General features: G+C 47.5%; 1 protein-coding gene across 3 annotated transcripts in view; it reads right to left on the reverse strand.

Annotated features, from left to right (window-relative positions):
• The window catches only part of GAD1 (glutamate decarboxylase 1), a 94,657-nt gene that overhangs the window by 23,976 nt on the left and 43,762 nt on the right, over positions 1-26,919 (reverse strand). For all 3 annotated transcript variants that reach the window (XM_073646973.1, XM_073646974.1, XM_073646972.1), the window contains 3 exons: positions 11,902-11,992; positions 7,940-8,052; positions 4,313-4,428 (listed from right to left, as the gene is read on the reverse strand). In XM_073646973.1, coding sequence (XP_073503074.1) covers positions 4,313-4,428; positions 7,940-8,052; positions 11,902-11,992 — 320 coding nt within the window. The remainder of the gene's footprint in view (positions 1-4,312; positions 4,429-7,939; positions 8,053-11,901; positions 11,993-26,919) is intronic.

The following is a 26,919-nucleotide window of genomic DNA, read 5'->3' on the forward strand; positions in this document are numbered from 1 at the left end:
TTAAAATGAAAAGGTTGAAAACTCTGCTGTGCATAATAATTTGGAACATGCATTTTGAGTGCAGTCTGAGTTTTTTATTTTTTAAAAAATATACTGTTATCATAGGCAGTTTGTACAAAAACCTTTCAATTGTACTCTAATAGTTATTTGACTGGAAAATTACGATGACTGCAATTCATATAGGTAATTTGGGAAAATCTGAGAAAATATTGTTTGCATAATAATTTGAAACACAGTGTATTGGACTTGACATATAATGCCCGGACTGCAAGACATCAGAGGAGACTGGCCACCTCTTAACTCTTTACAAGCATTGCACCCTATTTTATAACTTTGTTTCCTTCATACACCATGACATAATTAAAGGGAGTCTGTCAGCACAAAATGACTGTTAGGCTGTGTGCCCACGATGCATTTTTAATGCGTTTCCGCAGCGTTTTTGCAGCTGCGGAAACGCATTTAAAACGCATGGTAGAAGGGCAGCAATGTTCCCCAATGATAATCCGCATGTGCTGTGCACATGCTGCGGAAATTTCCGCTGCGGATTATCATTGCGGAAAAAAACGCAGCACTACCAATTATTTTGCAGAAGTGCTGCGTCTTCGCCGCCATTGACTTACATTAGACCGCATGGATTACGCATCACTGTATATGTAGATGCGTAATCCAAGCGTTCTAATGTGCGGATGGTACCCGGGTGTAGATGAGAGGAGACTCTCCTCCACACCCAGGTACCATTAAAAAATCTGTAAAAAAAGAATAAAATAAAAAATAAATGTATGCTTACCTTCTGTCGGCCCGCGCTACGCTCCTACTTGCTTCCGGGCACTTTGCAGTGAGTTGAAGGACCTGCGCTGACGTCAGAGTCATGTGACGGGTCACGTGACGCTGACGTCGGCAGGTCTTTCAATGCACTGTTGCCGTCAAGGGATAACGGAGTGAGCGGGACACCGGGGGCCATCGGAAGGTAAGTATATATTTATTTTTTTATTTTTACCACTCTCTCGGGTCACACTATATAAATCCATGCCGGTTGCATGGATTTATATAGTGTGACCTAGTTGTCACAAGCACTTTCCAAGTGATACTAATCGCTTGGAAAGCGCTTGTCAATCCACATGCGGAAATGTCAGTGGGTAACCGCTCCATTTCCGCATGTCCCTGGCAGGAAAACGCATGTACAATCCGCATGCGTTTTTTTCTGCCAGGGAGATACAGAAATGCTCAGGAAAAATCCGGAGCATTTCTGCATTGTGGGCACATAGCCTAAGGCTTAGTGCCCACAATGCAGAAATGATTCAGAAATTTTCATGAGCATTTCTGCATCTCCTTGTCAGAAAAATGCATGCGGTTTTTACATGTTTTTTTTATGCGTTTTTGCATGCGGATTTGCCATGCGTTTTTCCAATGCATTGTATAGGCAAATCCGCATGCAGAAACGCACAAGAATTGGTCATGTCTGGATTTTTTCTGCAAGTAAAATACGCGCAGAAAAAATCCTGATCATGTGCACGGAACTTGCAGAATGTCATAGGAAGTCATGGGATAAGGTATGTGTGGCACCCCAGGAGTCCGGTTTGCCACAGTGGCATTGCCTCCCTCACAAGGGGGTGATGCCATGCCTGGAAGCAAGGAGGGGTCCCCTAATCAGGTTTTACTAGCATGCAACACGTTCCTGGCTCCAGACCAGCAAGGGGTGCTCCTCCTCTTAGCAACTGGGATCTGGAGGCGGGGTTAGTTAGTGTGAGGAGAGCAGAGAGGAGTTGAAGTCAGGACAGCGACGAGGAAAGACCTGGGGAGTGGAGCTGCACGGCAGTTCACCCCAGAGAGGAGCGTAGAAGAACCGGACACCGGAGTCCGAGGTTGTGGGGCACTGAAGGCCCAGCAGCAGAAACCGGAGGGCAGGAGACTGCAGCTCTCCTAGCCCCATCAGACACCCGGAGGCTCAGCAGCACAATAGGGCCCAGCACCGCCACGTGGGAGCGACACTCCAGGAAGGCCCGAGCTACCAGCTATACGAGTGAGGAAAAAGACGTTTTACTCAGGGACGAGGGCCACAGCATAGCTGCAAGCAGCAGAGCCAAAGACATTAGCGCAGAGGGAAGGCATACAACTCCACCTGGCGAGGTGGATTCCCAACTTGCTTCCAGGCCGCCCGGACCTCTACTACCAGCTGGTACCCATGCCCCGGTCTGCCTAACCACCGCAAGTAAAGATAAGAGGAAACCGCCATTAAGTTGTGGACTGATTATTAACTGCACCATCCTCTGCACTACACCGCACAGCAACATCTATAAAATCACTACTTCCTGCCCTGGAGCTTAGCTCTGCCTGTGGAGAGCTGAACCAACTCTGCTGCGTCACCACTAGCTCCAGAGGTTCTGCACCGCAGTGGCGGCTCCATAGAGCCGCATACCACAGGTGGCGTCACAAACATTATATAAAAACTATAATCCCCTTTCCCAAATTCCCCTTTTATTGACCGCCCTGGGTCACGGACCGTGTCACCGCCACTGTGACATCTCCCCTAGCAACAACTGGCCCGGCTACCGAGAACCCCACGGCCCAGGGGGCGCGTCATATGCAATGTGTTTCTGGAGAGTTTCCACGCTGCAAATCCGCACCATAAAAACGCACCAAAAACGCATTGTGGGCACACAGCCTTAAAATAAAGCACAGATTCTCGGTGCACCCTTGGTGGGTCCGATCAGTTCAGTGCAGCCTTACCATCAACTTGTTTTCCATCTACATCTGCATTTTCTTTCTTGATTGACAATTCAGGTTTTACAGGGGCCAAAGGATGGTGGAGATAGGTGAAAAACCAATAGATAGGAAGGTGCACTGAACTGTTGACCACGCCAAGGGTGCTCTGAGCACCTGTGCTCGGTTTCAACAGTCAATTTGTGTTGACAGCCTCCTTTTAAAGGGGTGGTCCGGCACCTAAAATGTATTTTCTAAATATCAATCCTTAAACCCTAACCACTTTTGTAATGAGCTTTTTTTACACAATACCCTACACTTCTTCTTAGCTATCTAATCCCTAAATATTTTTTTTTCTACTGTGCTTCCAGTGAAGTTTTGTTTGAGAAGAGTCTCAAACATGATGTCACAGGAGGCTGGGGCTGCACTCATTCCTTGCCATGTCCATCGCCGCTCCTGGAACAGGACGTAACAGGTCAGCGCTGCAGTTGCTCATACTCTATGACTAAGGGCGCATTGTTTGCCAGAAACATGTCAGAGTGATCTCTGTTACCTTACCACTGAATTCCCATGTGGATTTTTAATTGTATGCATCTTTAATAAAGTATGAAGATTTTTTTATATTTGGATATTCCGATCCATTTTTTCTTTTTTTCGTTTGGACATTTCTGTTGGGTCAGCAGTATCAGAATGGCACTCCTGAGGATAAAGATAGGTGTTTCTTCAATGTGAGCAAGATTAGATGTTTTTTCCTTTTCTATGCTGCAATTACTCAGCAGTTCCTTGCATCACTGCCCCCTTTGAAGACATCTTGGATCCTGCGTTATGGATACTGTGGCAGATGTGAGTGCAGTGCTGGCACTCTGCTTCTATCTCCACCACTGCCGTAGCTTCTAACTGAAAGAAGATGACGTCAGGGGGCAGTGATAGAAGTAGAGTGCTGGCGCTGCACTCACATCTGCCACAGCGTCCATCACCCAGGATCCAGAACATCTTCAGAGAGGGCAGAAATGCTAGAAACTAGTGAGTGACTGCAGCATTGCCCCCTGTGACATCTTCTTCCAGGAGGGGCGATGGACGATGTGGGGAATGAGTGCAGCCTCAGCCTCCTGTGATGTCATATTTGAGACTCCTATCAAGCAAAACAACACAGGAAGCACAGTAAAAAAAAACTAATTTAGGGATTATATATATAGGGAGAAGTGTAAGGTGTTGTGTAATAAAGTAAATTACAAAAGTGGTTAAGGTGTAAAGATAGATAGTTAGAAAATAGGTTTTAGGTGCCGGAGCACCCCTATAAGACAAACCTCTTCAGAAAGATATTGTTGTCCTGTGTTACACTATGGCAGCAGTTTAGTGATGTCTTATATGTTGCCAGGTTCCCTTTAAATGTGTTGCTACATGGTTACGATTGTGCAATACCTCTGTGTATGTGCTAGATTAATATTGACTGCTGCCATGTTGATACTGTATGTCCGGGACAAAACTGCACGGTTATTGTATTTCATGAAAGAGGAATTTTATCAACATTTTTCTAAAATTCTCTCATATTTGTTGTTCCCCTGCACAACTTTTAAAGGGAATGCATGTATATCACAATATATCAACTTACATGTTCTGAGGTAAAGATGATTAGTTTGGGGACAGCAGCCATGCCTTTGGTTTTCACATCAGGGAAGTACTTGTATCGGGCAGCCATGATACTGTACATATTGGATATTGCTCCTCCTAATAATGGAACATAGTAATGGAAGCAATCAGAAACGCAATTGATTTGCTTTATTATTATTGTCATTTCCATGGCTTGTCTAATGATCTTAGGGTCAAGGTGGAAGGCACAGATAAATACTTAAGATATATGGCACATAGTAAGGTATACTGGAATGCCAGCTATGGCAGCTACTACAAGGCTCATGTGGAGAAAGGAAGCAGGTGAGTTTGTCAGACTTCTTCTTACTAAGGGGCTAACTTTTATCAGACTACACCTCTGAACAAATCCTGCAATATTACTAAAGAAAGGACAGACTTCCTGGCCAAACGGTGAAGCAGCACTGCTGTCCTGCAAAGAGGGAGAATGACCCTGGGGTGTACCTGCCATAGAGACAGCGCATATGATTACTATGGGATGCATTGAGATACTGAATGGCTTCCCACAGTTACCTGCAGCCACCACTAGAAGGGGCTCACTGCATACAGAATTATACATAGGTGCAATACTAGATATATAAATGTGTATGCAGCAAAACTTCCCCTATTGGTGGCTGAATGGAGTCAAAATTCTATAATGTATTAAAGAAAACCTGTCATCAGAATTTTGTTAAGTAAAGTACAGGCATTGTCAGGTTGGCACTTTTACACTGATTAAAATGATACCTGGGTTGAAGAAATCCGTCTTTTGGTTCTCGTTCTGTGTTTGCAGTTTTGAATTAATGAGATGCTTGTGCTCCGGGGCAGGACTGTGGACAGGGCTTTTTTATGATGTGGCCTCATCATCATCATTCTAGGCTTAAAGGACAGGTAACTGAACCTTCAGTGATCTGTATCCTATCTTAAATACTGTGCCTGCACATTTAATATTGTGGTCATAAAAAAAAAATTTGGCTCCAACAAAATGGCACCAGCAGCGCATGCACAGTAACATCTATCGACAAGCAATGCTAACAATCTGTGCAAGCGCCACTCACCAGTGGGCAGCACTTGTGCAGATTGAGAACATCGCTTGCCGACAGATTGTACTACTGCGCATACGCAGCCGCCGGCGCCATTTATCAGAGCCTAATTTTTTTCCTCCAGCAAAATGACGGCAGCGCATGTGCAGTAGCATCTATCGGCAAGCGATGTTCTTAATCTGCGCAAGTGCCACCCAGATTGTGAGCATCACTTGCCGATAGATGCTACTGCGCATGCGCTGCCATCATTTTGCTGGAGGAAAAAAAATTTGTGGGAGCCATGTATATATATATATATATTTATTTATTTATTTTTTTTTTTAAGATCACAATATTAAATGCACAGGCACAGTATTTAAAATAGGAGGCAGGTCACTGAATGTTCATTTACCTGTCATTTAAGCCCACAAAGATGACGATAATGCCAGAACACCAAAAAAAGACCCACCCACAGGCCGCCCCAAAGCACGAGCATATCATTAACTCAAAACTGCAAACACAGATTAAACAAGAACCACAACACAGATTTCTTCAACCCAGGTATCATTTTAATCAGTGTAACAGCCCCAACTTGGCACTGCCTGGAGTTTACTTAGAAAAATCCTGCTGACAGGTTTCCTTTAAAGGGTTATTCCCAAGATTGTAAGTGATCCCCTATCCACAATCAGTGATCCCAAGAATGACTTTCTCTGGTAGTCACATAGACAATAAGGAAAGTGGAGGTCCTATGAATAGGGGATAACTTACTAACTTGGGAATAAAGCTTTAAATCAGAAAAAGAGCTAAGGATTTTGATTCCTGTGTACCCCCCTGGTGAAAACATCCTGCCCTGGGATAGTAGCTGTGCTGGTGAACTATTGTCATTTTCAATTCATAGTATTCTTAAAAATACACTTTTTAGGTTGTTTTAGATGAATGTAATCCAATGAATTAAAGGGTAATTAGCAACACTATAAATCACAGGGTAGGTGATAACTAGCTGATCGCGGTGGGTCTGACTGCAGGGACCCCCCACTGAACCCAAAGCTCTGAAATGCCATTAGAAGAGATACTGTATGCCCACTGCTCTATTCATTGTTTATGGGACTGCTCCATTATAACAGTGCATTTCTAATCCCCATTCTCATGAACGGTTGGGGTCTTTGTGATTGAAGCCTCAGCAATCAGCAAGTAATCACTTATTGTTTAGATAGGTAATATGATAATTTGCTAAATTGGGAATAAAGCAGATCTGTATCCAGATTTTACAATGCAAACTGCATACATTATTTAATAGATCTCTTGGAACTGATTGACAGTTTCTCAGTGTCCCTCCTCCCTGCTGCTGAGCTCTGCTCAGTAAAAGCTGCAGCTGTCAGACAGGCTGGGTTGGCGGAGACTGAATACACTTGGATTCTTGAGCTATATCATTCTATAGCTATAAAATGCTCATCTTAAAAGGAATCTGTCAGCAGTTTTTTTCTATAATCTGAGAGCACCATGATGTAGTGGCACAGATCCTGATTCCTAGTGGCATAACTTGAAGCTCATAGGCCCCAGTGCAAAAGCTCCAACGAGACCCAATTATTGCAAGTCTTTAATACCATTGGTCATTTCATATAGGCCAATGGGATTTTTGGGGCCCCTTAGGCTCCAGAGCCTGGCTGCGAATGCAACCCCTGCACCAATTGTAGTTATGCCACTGCTGATCTCAGTGACGTGTCACCTACTGGGCTGTGTTTTCCTGTTTCAATAAAATGAGTGTTTTGTCAGCAGGAGATTATCACTGCAGGACTACATCTCTTGTACCTCCTGGTCCAACCACACCCCCTTCACTGATTAGCTGCAGGAGATTATCACTGCAGGACTAGGTGTCGCATGCAAGACAGCCAGGCTAATCTGTGTAACATCCCTCCCCTCCACTGATTAGCAGCTTGCTGTCAATATACAGTGTACACAGAAAGCAGTCAATCAGTGGTGTGGGTGGGGTTATACAGGACTCAACATTCCGAGCTCTGCTAGATCTGCCACAAAGAAAACTGTGATTCTATCACAATAGCTGCACCAAGTAAACTAAGTGACACATAGCTTGAATCAGGATCTCTGACCCTACATCATGCTGCTGTCAGATTACATAGCAAAAACCTCCTGACAGATTCCTTTAATATCAGGAATATTGAGTAATTCTGATATGGATTTTCAAAGTAAGTGCACCGGCCTCATCAGGTCTTAGAGATCTATTTAATCATGTATGCAATTTGCATTGTGAAATCTAGTGATGGCTCTGTCTTAAATAACAAGGAGTTTACATATAGATATAAACAGAAGTGGACATTAGCAGTGCTGAACTCTATGTCCCCGTCACTTATCCCTTTGAACTCTCAATGATCCATGTGTCCGTGTCTGCAGGATCGGCTGCTTCATCTCGCCGTTATTTATTTTGCAGTCTTGGCGTTAGGCTGAAATCATGCCTTTTAGCCTCTGTTTTATTACTAGTACATTCTCTGCTTCAGAGCTTTCTGGTTTGCAGTACAGATTGGAAATAAACTCCCCATTACTTTGCAAGCAGTAAAGTCACTCGGGAAACCTACCAGGTGAAAAAATGCCATCTCCATCCTTTCCATTCCAACCAATTATTTCCCTCATTTTCCGGAGTGTTATTTGTTCCATCAGGACAAAAACTGGAGCAATTTCATATGTAAACCTTCATAAAGCAAATATAGATGTATCAGGCAAGTCGAGATCTATATCATTTAATGGAAATGGTTTGTACAAGCAAATGAAATTGGATCTTGGAAATTGGAATATTTGGTGCTGAATCCGAAAAAAAAAGGGACATGTCTTATACAATGCTGAACCTAAACACAACTGAGAAATAATACTAATAGGGAAAAAGGGTTAAGCTTTACAAAACACACAAACCTAATTAAAATTATTGAATGCAGTTTTAAAAATCCAAATGTAATTATTTATGTCGTACCCACCGCCCGGCCACCCCCAAGGACAACTCTGTCTCTACAACACAGGGAAGTCAATATCTGTCTGGAGTAATTATAGACAACAACTTTTTTTTTAATTACCCATGACAAAAACAAAAAGATGTTCCGCCAGCTGGAATGTCCATGTAATAGGCGAGGGGGCCGTGTGTGGTGTGCAGCCGCTTGTCATGTACCACTTTCCCATGATGGAGGGGTCTCATGGATCTAATGTAATCAAACTCTACAGTACATTTACAACCCTTCATTAATACTAAGGGGAAGGATCAATACAAGTGAGTAATACCTTCATTTAAATTTATAAGAAAGAGTATCCAGGGACTGGAAAAGTGTAAAAGTATCACAAGATGGCATTGATTGATGTATAGTGTACAGAAATATAATAGATAGATTGATAGGTAAATAGATAGATAGATATGAGATAAATAGATATTGGATAGCTAGATATGAGATAGATATTGGATAGAAAGATATTGAATAGATAGATATTGGATAGATAGATAAATAGATAGATAGATAGATAGATATTGGATAGATAGATAGATAGATAGATAGATAGATAGATAAATATCAAAAAATTGAAGACTGCACTCCTATGGAAATTCAAGTGATTTTCGACGTTGCGACGTTTCGGCTTTGTGTTTGAGCCTTTCTCAAGCCTTGTCTATCTATTGGTTTGGTCTATGCCAGGAGGACGTGCACCCGCTTGAAGTTAATGTGTTTGCTGGTGCTGTTTGGATTCTATTTTTTTCTAGATAGATAGATAAATTGATATTGTATAGATAGATAGATAGCTAGATAGACACAAGGGCAGACATATCTTTTGTGCAACTTGTGTGGCCGCAAAGGGGCCCAAGAGGTCAGGGGGCCCATTACCAACTCCAAAACTTGTGGAACTGTGTATTATGATGAGCTATTGGACTGCAAAGGGTCCTCTACTGTCTCTATCCGCCAGTTGAACTTTGTTGAACAATATCAACAATCTCAAGGTTACAAGTTCATATCCAGAGATCTTGATAGGATCTTGACAGGATAGTCCGGATGGTGGATAAGCAGCCCCAATCAAGTTCCAAAGAAATTCAAGCTGTCCTGCAGGCTCAGGGTGCATCAGTGTCAGCGCAAACTATCCGTCCACACTTGAATGAAATGAAATGCTATGGCAGAAGACCCAGGAGGACCCCACTGCTGACACAGAAATATAAAAAAGCTACACTGCAGTTTGCTAAAATGTATGTGAGTAAGCCAAAATCCTTCTGGGAAAGCATCTTGTGGACCGATGAGAGCATGATAAAGATTTTTGGTAAAGCACATGATTCTACTGTTTACTGAAAACGGAATGAGGCCTACAAAGAAAAGAGCACAGTACCTACAGTCAAATATGGTGGAGGTTCAAAGATGTTTTGGGATTGTTTTGCTGCCTCTGGCACTGGGTGCCTTGACTGTGTGCAAGGCATCATGAAATCTGAAGATTACCAAAGGATTTTGGGTCTTAATATCGTGCCCAGTGTCTGAAAGCTGAGTTGGCGTCCTAGGTTATGGGTTTTCCAGCAGGACAATGACCCCAAACATACTTCAAGAAGCCCCCAGAAATGGATGGAAACAAAGTTCTGGAGAGTTCTGAAGTGGCAGCAATGAGTCCGGATCTAAATCCCATTGAACACCTGTGGAGAGAACTTAAAATTGATGTTGGGAGAAGGACCCTTCAAATATGAGAGACCTGGAGCAGTTTGCAAAAAAAGAGTGGTCCAAAATTCCAGTTGAGAGGTGTAAGAAGCTTGTTGATGGTTATAGGTAGCGATTGATTGCAGTTTTTTATTCAAAAGGGTGTGCAACCAAATATTAAGTTGAGGGTGCCAACAATTTTGTCCGGCCCATTTTTGGTGTTTTGTGTCAAATTATGTCCAATTTGCATTTTTCCTCTTTTTTTTCTGTTGCTCCAATACACACAAAGGAAATAAATGTGTATAGTAAAAAGTGTAATTGTAATAATTTTCTGGGAGAAATACTTCATTTTCTGGAACAATTTCAAGGGTGCTAACACTTTTGGCCATGACTGTATAAATAGATAAATCAATAGATAGATAATTACATAGATGTACACACAGCTAATGGACAGATATTCTAGCTAGATAGAGGTAAGGCTGCTATACCATCATTCAGCAGCTAAATGCACCAATAAAGTATATTGGAGATAATTCATCAGCAGGTAGACATTATTAATTTCATGTGAAGGTCCCTTTAAATGTTAAACAGATTGCTGCAGTTAGCATTACCTGGTTATGCATTTTTTTTCTATAAAACTGTGTCAGAGATAAAGTTATAATGGTAAATGAGAGCCTTATATTTCTATCAGATCCACTTTATTTGCAGACTGTACAGAAATCAATACACAATTTAAAAATGCCGACAGCTGAATTGTGCGAATGACTGCGCTGACCCTCAACTTATATACATAGAAGTATATAGTAATTTGCACATATCTAGAATGTACAGTAGATGCCCATTTACAATTGTCCATAAAACAACGCAAAGTTTGTGGCTACCTGATTTGTAATTTCTTGAATTCTAAATGATCGATATACCATGGCATTGTTAGATCCATTCTTCTTTGCTGATTCATTTTTAATATGTCATTATATCAATATAAATACTGAGCTTCATTTCCCTGCATAGTTATAAGATAACTTTGTAGCTGCCTGCAGCCACCACTGGGGGGAGCTTATGAGTTCCATGAATACAGTGACTGATGAACATTAGGAAATGAGCTCCTTAGCTCCCTCTAGTGGTTTCTGCAGGTGAACAAAATGTTAATATTCATGCAGTGGAACAGATTAAAATTGCTGTATTATAGTGATTAAACTTTAGCCTCCACAATGACATACTAAAATGGTAATCAGAATGGAATTTTGGATCTATTCATGTAGAAATTAATATGTTTTTAAAAAGTGAACTAAAAAGTGCCCCATACAGTCAGATCTGGCACTATATTTATTACAAAACCTCATGTTTAGTACATATATGACCAAAATTCAGGAACATCTGACCACAGCATATTGTTTTTAATCCATCATTTCAGCTGAAACTCTGCTGCAGTGTAAATTCCCTACTCCATCAATGATTTTTATGGTCCAGTTATGGGATATGCAGGAAAGGGGGTTTAAAGGAGTTGTACGGCAGCATGATATTGATGACTTAAAAATTTCTATAGGTCATCAATATGAGATCAGCGGGGGTCCTATTCCTGTCGCCCCCACTGATCAGCTGCTATAAGCTCCGCTCAGTACTGCAGAACAACGCCTATTCTTTTTAATTGGAGCTGATCTGCAGCACTCAGCAGAGCTGCTACACATTAAATGGAGCTGTGCAGTACAGCTCTAATCAATGTGTACAAGGCTGCCGGAGATACTATTGGATCCCCACTGATCTTATAATGATTCATTGTGTCTATATTAGCAAATAAAAGCAAAAACAAAATTCAAAATGCTCTTATTAAAGCTTAATTAAGTATTCATGAAATCAATAAAAAAACCAAAGTAAATGTAATTGAGGTAACTTACATGTTTGTATTTGCTGTTGAAGTTAACCATTCCCCAGCCAAACCGATCACATCCAATCCAGTAGACAGCTGGTTGAAGAAACGGGGATGACCTATAAAGTGAGTAATAATATATTATAAATGTAATTATTTATAATCACAGCCACTTAAGGGGAACCTGTCATGTTGAAAATGAAGTCTGATCTGCAGGTAAAATATTATAGAGCACGAGGAAATGAGCAGATTGATAGACATTCTAGTGGGAAAGATTCAGTATAACTTGTATTTTAGTCATTGAAATCACTGGTGTTTGTATGTATATGAGTCCAGTGGGCGGTCCTACCCAATGACTGCCGCCTACTGGACTCATATGCAGACAAACGCCAGGGATTTCAATGAATAAAATAAAATACATAACAAACCTATATATCATTCTGCTCGACTTCTCCTTCTTATGCTGTCCACAGATCAGACTTATGGCATAAACGCTCAAAGGAAGCCATAAATGTGATATGAGCACTGCCTTTTGGGCATCAGTAGTGGGCCGTTAACCCCACATTGAACTTCATGAAGCCACAGTTGGATGAGATGAAATCTAACATTATTATGATTATGATGCCAGGGTTCACCAGTTAACCAAGAAGGCCCGTGTTTAGTTGTCCTCATCTACCAATCCCATGACCTTTGGGCCATTTTCCTCACCCGGTTGTTGGGTTGAGGTTGTCATTGCACAATAGCAAAGGGAATGGGACCAATGTGGGTCAGAACCTTTTTCCATACAGGTTTGATTGCAGCCACATGGACTGCCTATATGGTATGTACATCGTTAAAGGGGTTGTCCACCTTTAGGAAACACCATTTTTTTTTGTATATATGTAATAATTTTTGCAATTGGGTTTAATTAAAAATGTTGCACTGTTTGCCTTCTATAGCCGTTGTTTATTGCTGGATGCAGAATGAGTTAACTGTGAATCTGTCAGTGAGCTCATTCTGATGGTCCAATTGGAAAGTTTCTAACTTTTATTTGTCTTTTTTTATTATTTATGAGCACAGGCCAAATCAATCTAGAACGTGCAAGGAAAACAAAGAGCCTGTAAAAGGCAAACGATGCAAAAATTTTAATGAAACTGAACTGCAAAAATGATTTTTAGACCCAAAGACATGTATTTAAGTAAAGCAAAAAAATTGTCCCCTTTATAAATGATGATAATTAATATATAGCGACAACCTATTCCGTAGTATGATATGTAACAATAGGAGCAGTGAAACAGAAGGGGAGCGATGGCTTTTTCTGATCATATTCCACAGGTCTGAAAAGTTTCATATTTATTGGGGAGAGTGAGCGGCAATGTTATGGAAGGACCTAATATCTGGGAAAATAAAATGTATTTAGCAAAAGGGAAAAAAAAGAAAAAAAATTCCATAAAATGCGAAATGTTAAAACCCATTCAGGCCATATACTCCTCCATAAATCAGACGGCCGGGTCATGAACAGCTTGTGCAACATTATCAGCAACCTAATCTGCCTCCACTGACATGGCAGCCGCTGAAAATCTCACTCCAACTCCGGCTTTGAAAAGCTTTTCAGGTTATTAATGCTAATGACGGCAAAGATTACTTAGGAGTGAGTACTAGAAGCACGGCCATTAGCCGAGACTCAACTGCTTTAATTAGCTGCACATTCTGATTACACTTAATGATGTGCAGAGAGAAAATGGTGCAGCTCTGTGGATATTACCGCCATATAGACATCACTAAGACCGCAGTCACATTGTGTTCCTGCTCATCGGTAAATACACCTGGATGAGGAAGGTCAGACTATAATGGGAACATCTGCCGGGGATTCCTGTGTTTACCTGCAGCAGGTGCACTCCGACTATTGTTACTGTGCAGCCGCACCCAGACATTACACGGTGAGTCATATAGGCCTGGTATATGGCGAACAATGAGGCGGGATGTTTGCCCTATTATGTTTTACTAATAAAACGTCTGATATGTACATGGCGGGGCTGTGACAGCCACCTGCCGCAGCTACAGAGACCAGGGAACACCCACACTGCGCAGAAAAAGTATCGGGACACATGTCTTAATCATTGGATTTTGTATATTAATTCAGTACCATTGCCCCCGGTGTATATCATCCTGCTCCTTGCCCCCAGCGTATATCAATCGGCCCATCGCCCCCAGTGTATTTTAGTCGGCCCCTCTCCCCCGGTGTATATCATCCGGGCCCTCGCCCCCGGTGTATATCATCCAGCCCCTCATCAGCAGTGTATAACCTCTTGCCCCTCGCCCCCAGTGTATAGCATCCAGCCCCTCACCAGCGGTGCATAACCTCTGGCCCCTCGCCCCCAGTATATAACATCCGGCCCCTCACCAGGGGTGTATAACCTCTGGCCTTTCAACCCCCCTGGACAACATCCGACCGGCCCCCTCGCCCCCGGTATATAATATCCGGCCCCTCGTCCCCAGTGTATAACATCTGGCCCCTCATCCACTGTGTATATCACCCGGCCCCTTGGCCCTATTACATATCATCTGGCTCCTTGTCCCCGGGGTATAACATCCGGCCCCTCGCCCCCAGTATATAACATCCGGCCCCTCACCAGCGGTGTATAACCTTTAGACCCTTGCTACCAGTGTATAACATCTGCCCCCTCGACCCCGGTGTATAACATCCAGCCCCTCGCCCCCAATATATAACATCTGGTCCCCCATCATGTCATCTGCATATACTAATATTCGACAGAATGGGCGGTGGTGCAGAACTCACTGATACTGACGCGCCCCCTGGGCTGTGGGGTACTCGGTAGCCGGGCCGGTCGATGCTGGGAGATGTCATGGTGGCAGTGACCCGGTCCGTGACCCAGGGCGGTCAATAAAAGGGGAAAAGTAATAGGGGAATGAAGTTTTTATAGAGATAATGTTCTGACGCCACCTGTGGTGTGCAGCTATATGGGGCCTCCGCTGCGGTGCAGATCCTCTGGAGCTGGTGGTGACGCAGCAGAGTTGGTTCAGCTCTCCACAGGCAGAGCTTAGCTCCAGGGCAGGATATAGTGATGCTATGAGATAAATGTTGCTGTGCAGTGTAATGCAGGTGATGGCGCAGATAATGACCAGTCCACAACTTAATGGTGGTTTCCTCTTATCTTTACTTGCGGTTGTTAAGCAGACCGGCGAATGGGTACTAGCTGGTAGTAGAGGTCCGGGTGGCCTGGGAGCAAGTTGGAGATCCACCTCGCCAGGTGAAGTTGTAGCCCTTCCCTTTGCGCTAATCTCTTTGGCCCTGCTGCTTGTAGCTATGGTGCTGCCGTCATCCCTGAGTAAAACGTCTGCTCCTCACCCGTATGGCAGGCAGCTCGAGCCTTCCTTATGTGTCGCTCCCACGTGGCAGTGCTGGGCCCTATGGTGCTGCTGTGTTGCCGGGCGTCTGATGGGGCCAGGAGACCTGCAGTCTCCTGCTCTCCGGTTTCTGCTGCTGGGCCTTCAGTGCCCCACAACCTCAGTCTCCTGTGTCCGGTTCTTCTGCGCTCCTCTCTTCTGGGGTGAGCTCCTGTCTTCAACTCCTCTCAACTCACTCTTACTAACCCCGCCTTCAGATCCCAGTTGCTAAGGGGAGGAGCTCCCCTTTCTGGTCTGGAGCCAGGAAAGTGTTGTATGCTAGTATACCTGATTAAGGGACCCCTCCTTTGCTTCCAGGCATGGCATCACCCCTTGTGAGGGAGGCAATGCCACTGTGGCAACCAGACTCCTGGGGTGCCACATTCCCCCCTAGTTAAATTCAGTACTCCCGGACTGAGGACACCTTTAGAGTTAACAATTAACAACAATAACAATTCACATTACAAATAGTTTACAAAATCTCAAAAAGCAAAAATCACAAAAACCAAACTAGAATTGAGAGCAGTCATTGAGGCGCTTAGTCATACTCTACAATCCGGGAATTGTCTTTTTCCAGGCTCTTGAAGGTTGGTTGGTGGGAACTGCCTCAACCCACTTTGTGTATCGTCCCTAGGCGTGGCTTCAGGGCACTCTATTGGTGGGCCTGGTTTTCGGCCACACCTGCAGTTTATTTTCAAGGCCAACCATTAACTTTATTCAACATTGTCCTGACCACACCTAGTCCTGTGGTTCATTTGTCCATCAATATAATAACTATATATATCCATAATTACTTAACGGTTGCAACTATATAACATATACTATTATTTTATTACTTTTTAGTCCCTATAACGGGCAGGGAGCTGACCTATGGTACTACTGTGTAACATACCTGGCGGCGTCCTTGCATAGTGGTCCATCTCCCACTGTGCAAGAGCGCGCACTTGATCTCCTGTCCAGAATGTCTCTCTGGCTTCCCTCCATGCTGTCTGTTTGTGTCTGTTTCTGCTGCTTAAGGGCGGCGCCCGATCACTTCCTGCTTTTTGTACCTGCTGTGGGTCACACCCCTTGTGCGTCCTCAGCCTATTGCTGTCTGTCACCTGGTATATAGCTCAGCTGCTCCCATCTATCCCTGCCTGAGCATAGTGTTTCATTCAGTGTGTACTTGCACTCTGAAGGTGCCAGGTCCCGTTCTGTGTTCTCTTGTCTGCCTATCCTGGAGGCTGTATTTCCAGGCCTGTCTGAACACGCTCCTAGCCTGTTCCTCCTGCCTTCTAGGGGCCGATTACCTAGACCCGTTCCTGTATCTTGTCTGACCTGTCTGAACACGCTTCTAGCCTGTTCCTCCCGCCTTCTAGGGGCCGATTACCTAGACCCGCTCCTGTATCTTGTCTGTCCTGTCTGAACACGCTCCTTGCCTGTTTGTCCTGCCTCTCTGGGGGCCGTATTCCCAGACCCGCTCCTGTATTCCGCTGCAGTGTCGGTCTCCTCCGTACACTCAGTTCCAGTCTGAACTTTCTCCTATCCTTTACCTGTTTTGCCTCTATGTCCGTTCCCTTCCTTTTTCTGCAGAGTCTGAACTCGTACCTAACTCCTGCTTGTTGTCTCTGTACTCCCGTTTGTGAGTTTGTGGTCCACTCGCTACTTCTCTGCAAGTACTCTGTGAGTATCTGGCTCTGCCTTTCCCTTCCTGTCTGTTCCGTGTGAACAGAGCCCTGTCCCCCCTGCTCAGCCTTGCCAGCTCTGACTCCTTTGCTCACCGCTCCGGCGGTTCTAGCCTGCTCTTACTCCTTTGCTCACCGCTCCGGCGGTTCTAGCCTGCTCTGACTCCTTTGCTCACCGCTCCGGCGGTTCTAGCCTGCTCTGACTCCATGGCTCACCGCTCCGGCGGTTCTAGCCTGCTCTGACTCCATCGCTCACCGCTCCGGCGGTTCTAGCCTGCTCTGACTCCATTGCTCACTACTCCGGCGGTTCTAGCCTGCTCTGACTCCTTTGCTCACCGCTCCGGCGGTTCTAGCCTGCTCTGACTCCTTTGCTCGCTGCTCCGGCAGCCTTGCTCCGCTCTGACCCTTTTGCTCACTGCTCCGGCAGTCTCGCTCCGCTCTTATCCTTTTGCTCACTGCTCCGGCAGTCTTGCTCCACTCTTGCTCACCGCTCCAGGCGGTCTCGTCCTGCTTTACTCTTGCTCACTGCTCCGGCAGTCTCGCTCAGCTCTGATCCTTTGCTCACCGCTCCAGGCGGCCTTGTCCTGCTCTACTCTTGCTCACCGCTCCAGGCGGCCTTGTCCTGCCCTGTTCTCGCTCACCTCTCTGGGCGGCCTCACTCTGCTGTGTTTGTCCGCCACATCTGTGGTTCTGTTCCTGAGTCCCAGTGTGTACTGGGTCCTGTCCCGCCAGTGTCCCTACCTGCTAGTGCCTCCCTGTCTGCACTCTAGCTGTGCTTGCCTGTACCCCTCTGCCTGTATTGTTCCTGAGTCCCAGTGTGTACTGGGTCCTAACCCGCCTGTGTTCCTACCTGCTAGTGCCTCCCTGTCTGCACTCTAGCTGTGCTTGCCTGTACCCCCCGGCCTGCATACCCGCCTGCCTGCATACCAGTCGTGCCTGCCTATACCCACCAGTCTGTGCGCCAGCCTAACCAGCCTGTTCCTGTATTCCCCTGTGTGGGTCAACAGCCGTGTCCGGGGTCTGTCCTGGAGTAGCACCTGGTCCCTCTGCTCGGTTCCTCCTTGGTGCACTGGCGTCGTATGCCGTCGTGCGACCCTGGTCGGATCGGGTGAATACCTAGTTACGCCCCTCCAGGCATTCACTCTCCGGCACGGTCCAGTGGAATCACACGCACACGCCGCTCAGCCCGGGCGTGTGCATTACAGCATGCTCAGGCCATGGTTCCCGTTGAGCCCCACGGCCTTCGCTCTCTGAGAAGTTTTCCAGCGAATACATGCATTAAAATAAATAAATAATTTTTTTTTTTCCCTTTAGCTGAGTTTCAGGCGAATTACGCACCCGTCCAGATGGATCTATCTGCTCTCTTTCCTGCGGATCCGCTACGTTATTATGGGGATCCAAGACAAAGTCGTGCATTTGTGGAGCAATGCTTGCTACACTTCAAGTTCTACCCTCTATGTTTTCCCACCGATCGGGTTAAGGTGGCATTCATTATGTCTTACCTGGCGGGTGATGCCTTGGAATGGATCAACCCCCTATATGAAACACAGGATCCGATCCTCCTGGACCTAATGGCCTTCCTGGTGGCCTTTCTAATGGTCTTCGATGATCCTAACCCGGAGGCTCCTGCTGAAGCTTCACTTCCCAATATCCCGGAGCAGCCCCAATGGGTAATGTGTGTGGGTAGCGCAATAGTCCTCCAGCCTAATGAGACTACTGCCCACCCAGAATCCTCTCAGGGTGACTACGCTTTCCGGAATACTTCTCCCAACCTCAAGAGGCAGTCCAGACGTGCTAGGCGTAGAGGCAAGCCGTCACGCCAGGGTCTGTCCTCCCTGAGACCTCCTGACCCCAACCTTGAAGTCCCTACTGAAGCTTCATCTCCCTGTATCCCGGAGAAGCCCCAACGGGTAATGTGCGTGGGTAATGCACCAGTTCTCCTGCCCGAAGAGACTTCTGCCCATCCAGACTCCACACAGGGGAACTTCCTGCACCCGGCATCAGATGCTTCACCCACTTTAACCGGTGTGCATGTCCAAGGATGCTCCAAAGCTGTGGTTACCTCAGAGTCTGTGCACCTCTACTACCTGGCGGAGGACCCCCTGTTGCCTCCTGAATCCTCCGGGATACCACTCGATGACAAATGGAGAGAGACTTCTCTACACCCGGTACTCGATACTTTGTCCGCTTCGTCCTGTGAGCCTGACAATGGGTACTCCGAAGCAGAGGTTACTCCCGAGTCTCTACACCCCTCCGACCAGGCGGGGGACCTCCAGTTGTCTCCAGAACCCTTCGGGGTGCTACCTGGAAGCGAAAGGACAGAGACTCTCCTATACTCTGTACCTGATACCTCGCTCGCTTCGTCCACTGAGTCCATCCTAGTGTACTCTGAAGCAGAGGTTACCCGTGAGTCTCTACACCCCTCTGACCAGGCAGAGGACCGCCAGTTGTCTCCAGAACCCTTCGAGCTGCCACCTGGTGGTGAAAGGACAGAGACTCTCCTATACTCTGTACCTGATATCTCGCTCGCTTCGTCCACTGAGTCCAACCTAGTGTACTCTGAAGCAGAGGTTACCCATGAGTCTCTACACCCCTCTGACCAGGCGGAGGACCTCCAGTTGTCTCCAGAACCCTTCGGGGTGCCACCTGGTGGTGAATGGACAGAGACTTTCCTATACTCGGTACCTGATACCTCGCCTGCTTTGTCCAGTGAGTCCGACCTAGTGTACTCTGAAGCAGATGTTTTCTCTGAGCCTCTGCACTCTTCTGACCCGGCGGAGGACCTCCAGTTGTTTCCTGAATCCTCTGGGGTACCACCAGATAACAAAGAGACAGTGACTTTTCCTCATTATGTACCTGATAACCCGTCTATTTCTTCCTGTGAGTTTGACAAGATGTACCTCGAAGCAGAGATTACCCCCAAGTCTCTGTCCCCCTCCAACCCGGTGGAGGACTTCCAGTTGTCTCCTGTACCCTCTGGGGTGCCAACTGAAAATATGTGGAGAGAGACTTCCTTGTGTGCTGTTCCTGGTACTCCACCCGTTTCATCTGTTGCTAAGGGTGGCTGGATGGGAGGTAGCATCCTAGCTACCCAGAGGAGACCAGTTTTTCCGGTGGACAGTGGAAGTGATCTCTTCGAAGTGAAGAATTGGCCCTCGAATTCCCTGCGGAAGATTCTGGCAGGCCTGAAGAAGAGGGGGCGTAAGGGGGGGGGTACTGTAACATACTTGGCGGCGTCCTTGCATAGTGGTCCATCTCCCACTGTGCAAGAGCGCGCACTTGATCTCCTGTCCAGAATGTCTCTCTGGCTTCCCTCCATGCTGTCTGTTTGTGTCTGTTTCTGCTGCTTAAGGGCGGCGCCCGATCACTTCCTGCTTTTTGTACCTGCTGTGGGTCACACCCCTTGTGTGTCCTCAGCCTATTGCTGTCTGTCACCTGGTATATAGCTCAGCTGCTCCCATCTATCCCTGCCTGAGCATAGTGTTTCATTCAGTGTGTGCTTGCACTCTGAAGGTGCCAGGTCCCGTTCTGTGTTCTCTTGTCTGCCTATCCTGGAGGCTGTATTTCCAGGCCTGTCTGAACACGCTCCTAGCCTGTTCCTCCTGCCTTCTAGGGGCCGATTACCTAGACCCGTTCCTGTATCTTGTCTGACCTGTCTGAACACGCTCCTAGCCTGTTCCTCCCGCCTTCTAGGGGCCGATTACCTAGACCCGCTCCTGTATCTTGTCTGTCCTGTCTGAACACGCTCCTTGCCTGTTCGTCCTGCCTCTCTGGGGGCCGTATTCCCAGACCCGCTCCTGTATTACGCTGCAGTGTCGGTCTCCTCCGTACACTCAGTTCCAGTCTGAACTCTCTCCTATCCTTTACCTGTTTTGCCTCTATGTCCGTTCCCTTCCTTTTTCTGCAGAGTCTGAACTCGTACCTAACTCCTGCTTGTTGTCTCTGTACTCCCGTTTGTGAGTTTGTGGTCCACTCGCTACTTCTCTGCAAGTACTCTGTGAGTATCTGGCTCTGCCTTTCCCTTCCTGTCTGTTCCGTGTGAACAGAGCCCTGTCCCCCCTGCTCAGCCTTGCCAGCTCTGACTCCTTTGCTCACCGCTCCGGCGGTTCTAGCCTGCTCTTACTCCTTTGCTCACCGCTCCGGCAGTTCTAGCCTGCTCTGACTCCTTTGCTCACCGCTCCGGCGGTTCTAGCCTGCTCTGACTCCTTTGCTCACCGCTCCGGCGGTTCTAGCCTGCTCTGACTCCATTGCTCACCGCTCCGGCGGTTCTAGCCTGCTCTGACTCCATTGCTCACCGCTCCGGCGGTTCTAGCCTGCTCTGACTCCATTGCTCACCGCTCCGGCGGTTCTAGCCTGCTCTGACTCCTTTGCTCACCGCTCCGGCGGTTCTAGCCTGCTCTGACTCCTTTGCTCGCTGCTCCGGCAGCCTTGCTCCGCTTTGACCCTTTTGCTCACTGCTCCGGCAGTCTCGCTCCGCTCTTATCCTTTTGCTCACTGCTCCGGCAGTCTTGCTCCACTCTTGCTCACCGCTCTAGGCGGTCTCGTCCTGCTTTACTCTTGCTCACTGCTCCGGCAGTCTCGCTCAGCTCTGATCCTTTGCTCACCGCTCCTGGCGGCCTTGTCCTGCTCTACTCTTGCTCACCGCTCCAGGCGGCCTTGTCCTGCCCTGTTCTCGCTCACCTCTCTGGGCGGCCTCACTCTGCTGTGTTTGTCCGCCACATCTGTGGTTCTGTTCCTGAGTCCCAGTGTGTACTGGGTCCTATCCCGCCAGTGTCCCTACCTGCTAGTGCCTCCCTGTCTGCACTCTAGCTGTGCTTGCCTGTACCCCTCTGCCTGTATTGTTCCTGAGTCCCAGTGTGTACTGGGTCCTATCCCGCCTGTGTTCCTACCTGCTAGTGCCTCCCTGTCTGCACTCTAGCTGTGCTTGCCTGTACCCCCCAGCCTGCATACCCGCCTGCCTGCATACCAGTCGTGCCTGCCTATACCCACCAGTCTGTGCGCCAGCCTAACCAGCCTGTTCCTGTATTCCCCTGTGTGGGTCAACAGCCGTGTCCGGGGTCTGTCCTGGAGTAGCACCTGGTCCCTCTGCTCGGTTCCTCCTTGGTGCACTGGCGTCGTATGCCGTCGTGCGACCCTGGTCGGATCGGGTGAATACCTAGTTACGCCCCTCCAGGCATTCACTCTCCGGCACGGTCCAGTGGAATCACACGCACACGCCGCTCAGCCCGGGCGTGTGCATTACATACTGGTTGATCTATGCAGTACATTTGTTGCCAATGACCTACCCGGGTCTCTAGTGTCTACCGCTGGTGTAGTGGGCTCAGTGTGAACTACACTACGGTTAGTTTGAGGTAACACCGGTAGGTTTGGTAGTCTTCTACGAACTCTTTGGCTCACTATGGGTATGACAGATTCACCGCTAGCAGAGGGTAGATTCTCCTGATCAGCTGCTGATGAAGCATCTGTTTCTGGGGCCGTTTGGTCTCTCTGCTGTTCTAGAGTCTCTGCGGCTTCCGGTGAGGCTACTTGGGGAAAGGTCAGGACAGGTACCATGATTGCTTGGTTCACCTGCGTCCAAGACCGGGGAAATTCTCCAAGGATGGTTTGAACCGTCTCTTCCACCTTTTCTGTGTGCTGGAGGCTGTTTTGGTCTTCTTTGTGTCTCAATTGATCAGGGCATATCTTCAGGTGGTCTCTTGAGACTGCTGCTGAAGTCTCTCCTCCATCTTTACTGATGAGGCATACCTTGGTGTTGTCGAAATTTGAAGGTAAGATAATGTATGGCTCAACCTCCCACTGATCATCTAATTTATGGACTCGCCTCTTCCTTTTGAGTACTTGTTCTCCAGGTGACAAGGGAACTGCAGGTGCGTGCTGATTATAAGTTCTCTCCTGCCTCTGTCTCGCCTGGGACAAACTTCTCTCTACACATTCTTGCACCTTGCGGTACTGTTGCTGCTGCTCCGTATCCCAATCTGCATCTGGTGATGTTGTATCCCATGTCTAAGTCAATGGGTATCTTGCCAGGTCTTGCTCTCATCAGGTAGGCAGGTGTACAGTTGGTGGAGTTCAACGGGATGTGGTTATATAGGTCTACCAAATCTGGTAACTTCTCTGGCCACAGGTTACGTTCTTCAAGTGGCAACGTCTTCAACAGGTCTATAACCACCTGGTTCATTTTCTCGCACAACCCGTTGGTCTGAGGATGATACGGCGTCGTCCTTATTTTCTTGCAACCGTACAAGTTACAGAATTCTTGAAACACTTCGGCTTCGAAGGCTGGGCATTGGTCGGTCAGCACTCGTTCAGGGTAACTGTGCGGGTGACAAAAGTGTTGTTGAAACGCTTTGGCTGCCGTCTGAGTTAGCTTGTGTCAGCAACTCCTTGACTAGGTGGACAGCCGGGTCACTATCCTGCGTCTCTGCCCATCCATGGTGGGGAAATGGGTTAAACGTGGCCTCTCTGTTGGTGGAGTGCTTGTTCCTCACACAGTGGGAGCACTGGGTCACCCCGTGATGATGGAAAGCAGGTATCTCTATCTCCTCCAGTTCTTCCGGGTCTTCTCCCCCATCTGGCAAGTTGGGCATCCTGGACAGTGCCTCAGCATTAGTGTTTTTATGCCCCGCCCGATACTTGATGGTAAACTCGTAGTTGGACAATCGGGCCATCCATCGTTGTTCTAGGGCACCAAGCTTCGCAGTCTCCAGGTGCATCAGAGGGTTGTTGTCCGTGAAGACTGTAAATCTGGAGGAGGCGAGGTAGTGTTTGAAGAGCTCTGTTACAGCCCTGACTATGGCTAAAAACTCCAATTTGAAGGAACTATAGTTGTCGGGGTTCCTTTCCGTAGGACGGAGCTTCCTGCTGGCGTAGGCAATCACTCTCTCTCTGCCCTGCTGTACCTGGGACAGCACCACTCCCAATCCCACGTTGCTGGCATCCGTATGGAGTATAAAGGGTTGGCCATAGTCGGGGTAGGCCAGGACTTCGTCTCCCGTAAGAGCCACTTTCAGTCGAGAGAAGGATTCTTCTTCTGTTTTACTCCACTTGAACGGAGGATTTGGGTTCTTGGCCTTCTTGGACTGGCCTACTAAGAGTTCCTGCATGGGTGCCGCTATCTTGGTGAAACCCTTGATGAATCTCCTGTAGTAGCCTACCAGCCCGAGGAACTGCCGCACTTCTTTGATAGTGGAGGGTCTTGGCCAGTCCTTGATCACGGTGACTTTTTCAGGGTCTGGTGCTACACCTTCGGCGCTTACCACATGACCTAGGTACTGCACCTTGGGCTTCAACAGTTGGCACTTGGACAGCTTTACTTTCAGGCCATAACCAGATAGGGCTTCGAACACCTCGGCAAGGTACTCCAGGTGGTCTTCGTACATCTTGGAGTAGACGATTATGTCGTTTAGGTACAGCAGAACGGTTTCGAAGTTTTTGTGTCCTAGGCAACACTCCATTAACCGCTGGAAAGTTCCCGGGGCGTTGCAGAGCCCGAATGGCATGCAATTGAACTCGCAGAGGCCCATTGGTGTCGTAAACGTGGTCTTTTCTCCGTCTGCCTCTGCCACGGGAACCTGCCAGTACCCACTGGTGAGATCCAAAGTGGAGAAGTAGTTAGCGGATCTTAGTGTAGCTAATGATTCCTCAATTCTGGGTAATGGGTAGGCGTCCTTATGTGTAATGCGGTTAATCTGCCTGTAATCAACACACATCATCATCGTACCATCTTTCTTTCTAACGAGAACTAATGGAGCTGCCCAGGGGCTACAACTATCTCTGATCACCCCAGCCTCCTTCATCTCCCGTAACATTCCTTTGGCACATTGATAGTGAGCTGGGGGTACAGGCCGGTACCTCTCTTTAATGGGCGGAAGATCTCCTGTGGGGATATGATGTTGGACCCTTTTTACCTGCCCAAAGTCTAGTGGATGTTTGCTAAAGACTCGCTCATATTCTGGGACCACCCGGTATACTCCATGCTTTTGGTGCAAAGGGGTGGAGTCAGTGCCTACTTGTAACTTCTGACACCAATCCTCCATCTGCCCCTTGGAGCCATTATCATCCACCTGTTTGGATGGAGGCAAGGGTTCCACTGCCTTTATTGCATTGTTACTGACAGTGAACAACTTAGCAAGGGTAGCATACTGGGGTAAATGGACCTCTTTCTCCCCACAATTCAGGATGCGTATCGGTACTCTCCCCTTGCGGACATCGACTACACCCCTGGCTGTCAAGATGGTGGGCCTACTATCAGAATACACAGGTTCTACCAGGGCCTGATAATCTTGACCCCTGAGACCTATTGCTGCCCGACACCATATTAACATTTCACTCCTAGGGGGCATTGCAATGGGGAACGGATCACTCATTCTGACACTGCCAACTTCTCCAGACAGCTCTACCAGTTGTCTCTGCATCAGGGATCTGATCTCATTCTGCAGAACTCGCTGCTGACTGGAACTGGCAGTCTCTGCGACCTGCTGCAACAAAACAATAATTTCCCCAAGACAATTCTCTATCACATTGGTGCCTATAGTTATCTCAGGATGACTTTCTCGGCGATCAATATCAACAATAATCATTCCTTGTGATGGCAATTCTACTCGGCCAACTTTTATGGTTACCTCTTTATACCCCACCTGAGGCAAGGGCTGACCATTGCTGGCATAGATGTTAAGATGTTCATCTGGACTGCGGGTAATGTCTGAATCAGTTCAGTATCGTTTGAAAAGGATATATGGCATCGTTGTCACCTGGGAACCAGTGTCTAGCAATGCGTTCATCGGGATGCCATCAAGCACGACAGGTAGGACCGTTGTCCTGCCACGTACTTGTCTCGCCAGCTTTGTGGGCCTGGTTGTCTTACTCCTGCGGGTTGGCCCTCTGCTCCAGGGGGTTGATCGTTTAAATTACAGAATCTTGCGAAGTGCCCCGCCTTTTGACGGCGGCGGCAGATGGGTTGTCCGTCCTGGTCGTAGCGATCGCTGTTTCTCCCTCTGGTGGGTGGAATTCTCTGTCGTCGCCAGGGGACGTCATCTGGACTGGAAGCCAGCTGGATTCTTTCCTTTGAAGACACTTGCATGGCCTGCACGGTTTTGGTTAGCGTAGCCACACTTTTGGTCAGCTCCTGGACCTGAAGGCGTAGGTCTTCAGAGGGGTCATTATCTAGGGTCTGCACGTCAGCCCCCACAGGTGCCGGGGAAAAGGACGCCACTTCCTGGTGGTATGTGATAGCTGGGCGCCGGAGGGGTGCAGTGCCACTTGGGGTTGATTCTTGCAGCACCCGGATGGCTCGGTCTTTAAATTGCGCAAAGTCCAGATCAGGGTTTTGCAGAGCCATAATGCGCAGCTGTGTCCGGTGAGCGTTAGACAGGAGCCCCTCAATAAACTTCTCAGTAGGTAATTTGTCCTCATCTCGCACACTGCCGGGGTCTACCTGTTTAATGGCCCGCAGTGCCTCCTGCAGGTTTAGAGCATAGTCCCGTACACTGTCCTGCACCCTTTGTTTGCACTCGTAAAAGTTCATTTTAATCTCTGCTGCTGTGCGGGTGTCAAAGGTATCCTTTAACCGGGCCAGTATTTCCTTAACAGTGCTTGTGTCCCTGCCCGGCCAGGACTTCACCTCCCTCTGGGCTGCACCGATTAGCTGGCCTATGAGGATGCTGACTTTCTGCTCCTCAACAGGGGGTACACTTTAAACAAACTGCGCAGTCTCTCCTCAAAGTCTCTCAGGGTGTGCGACTCCCCTGAGTACTGGGGCAACCACGCCACCCCCGGTATATACGGCATGGATAGTGGCATTACAGTGGCGGCGGCCGTGCCCATGGCTGAATCCTCTCCCAGGTTGAGCATCTTCCTCCCCCCTAGTGAACCTTAGCCAGGTCCTGGGTTTCTGCTGACGTACCAGTATGCTGCTCTGCAGGTGGGAGGGAGGGATCTCTTACCCGGCGGTTCCGGATCGGGGCCTCCTGCTTCCCCTCGGCTGACGGAAAATGACG

Source organism: Phyllobates terribilis, unplaced genomic scaffold (assembly GCF_046119375.1).
Source record: "Phyllobates terribilis strain yellow unplaced genomic scaffold, ASM4611937v1 Scaffold_9__5_contigs__length_417890890, whole genome shotgun sequence".
In the NCBI taxonomy this organism is placed as follows: domain Eukaryota; kingdom Metazoa; phylum Chordata; class Amphibia; order Anura; family Dendrobatidae; genus Phyllobates; species Phyllobates terribilis.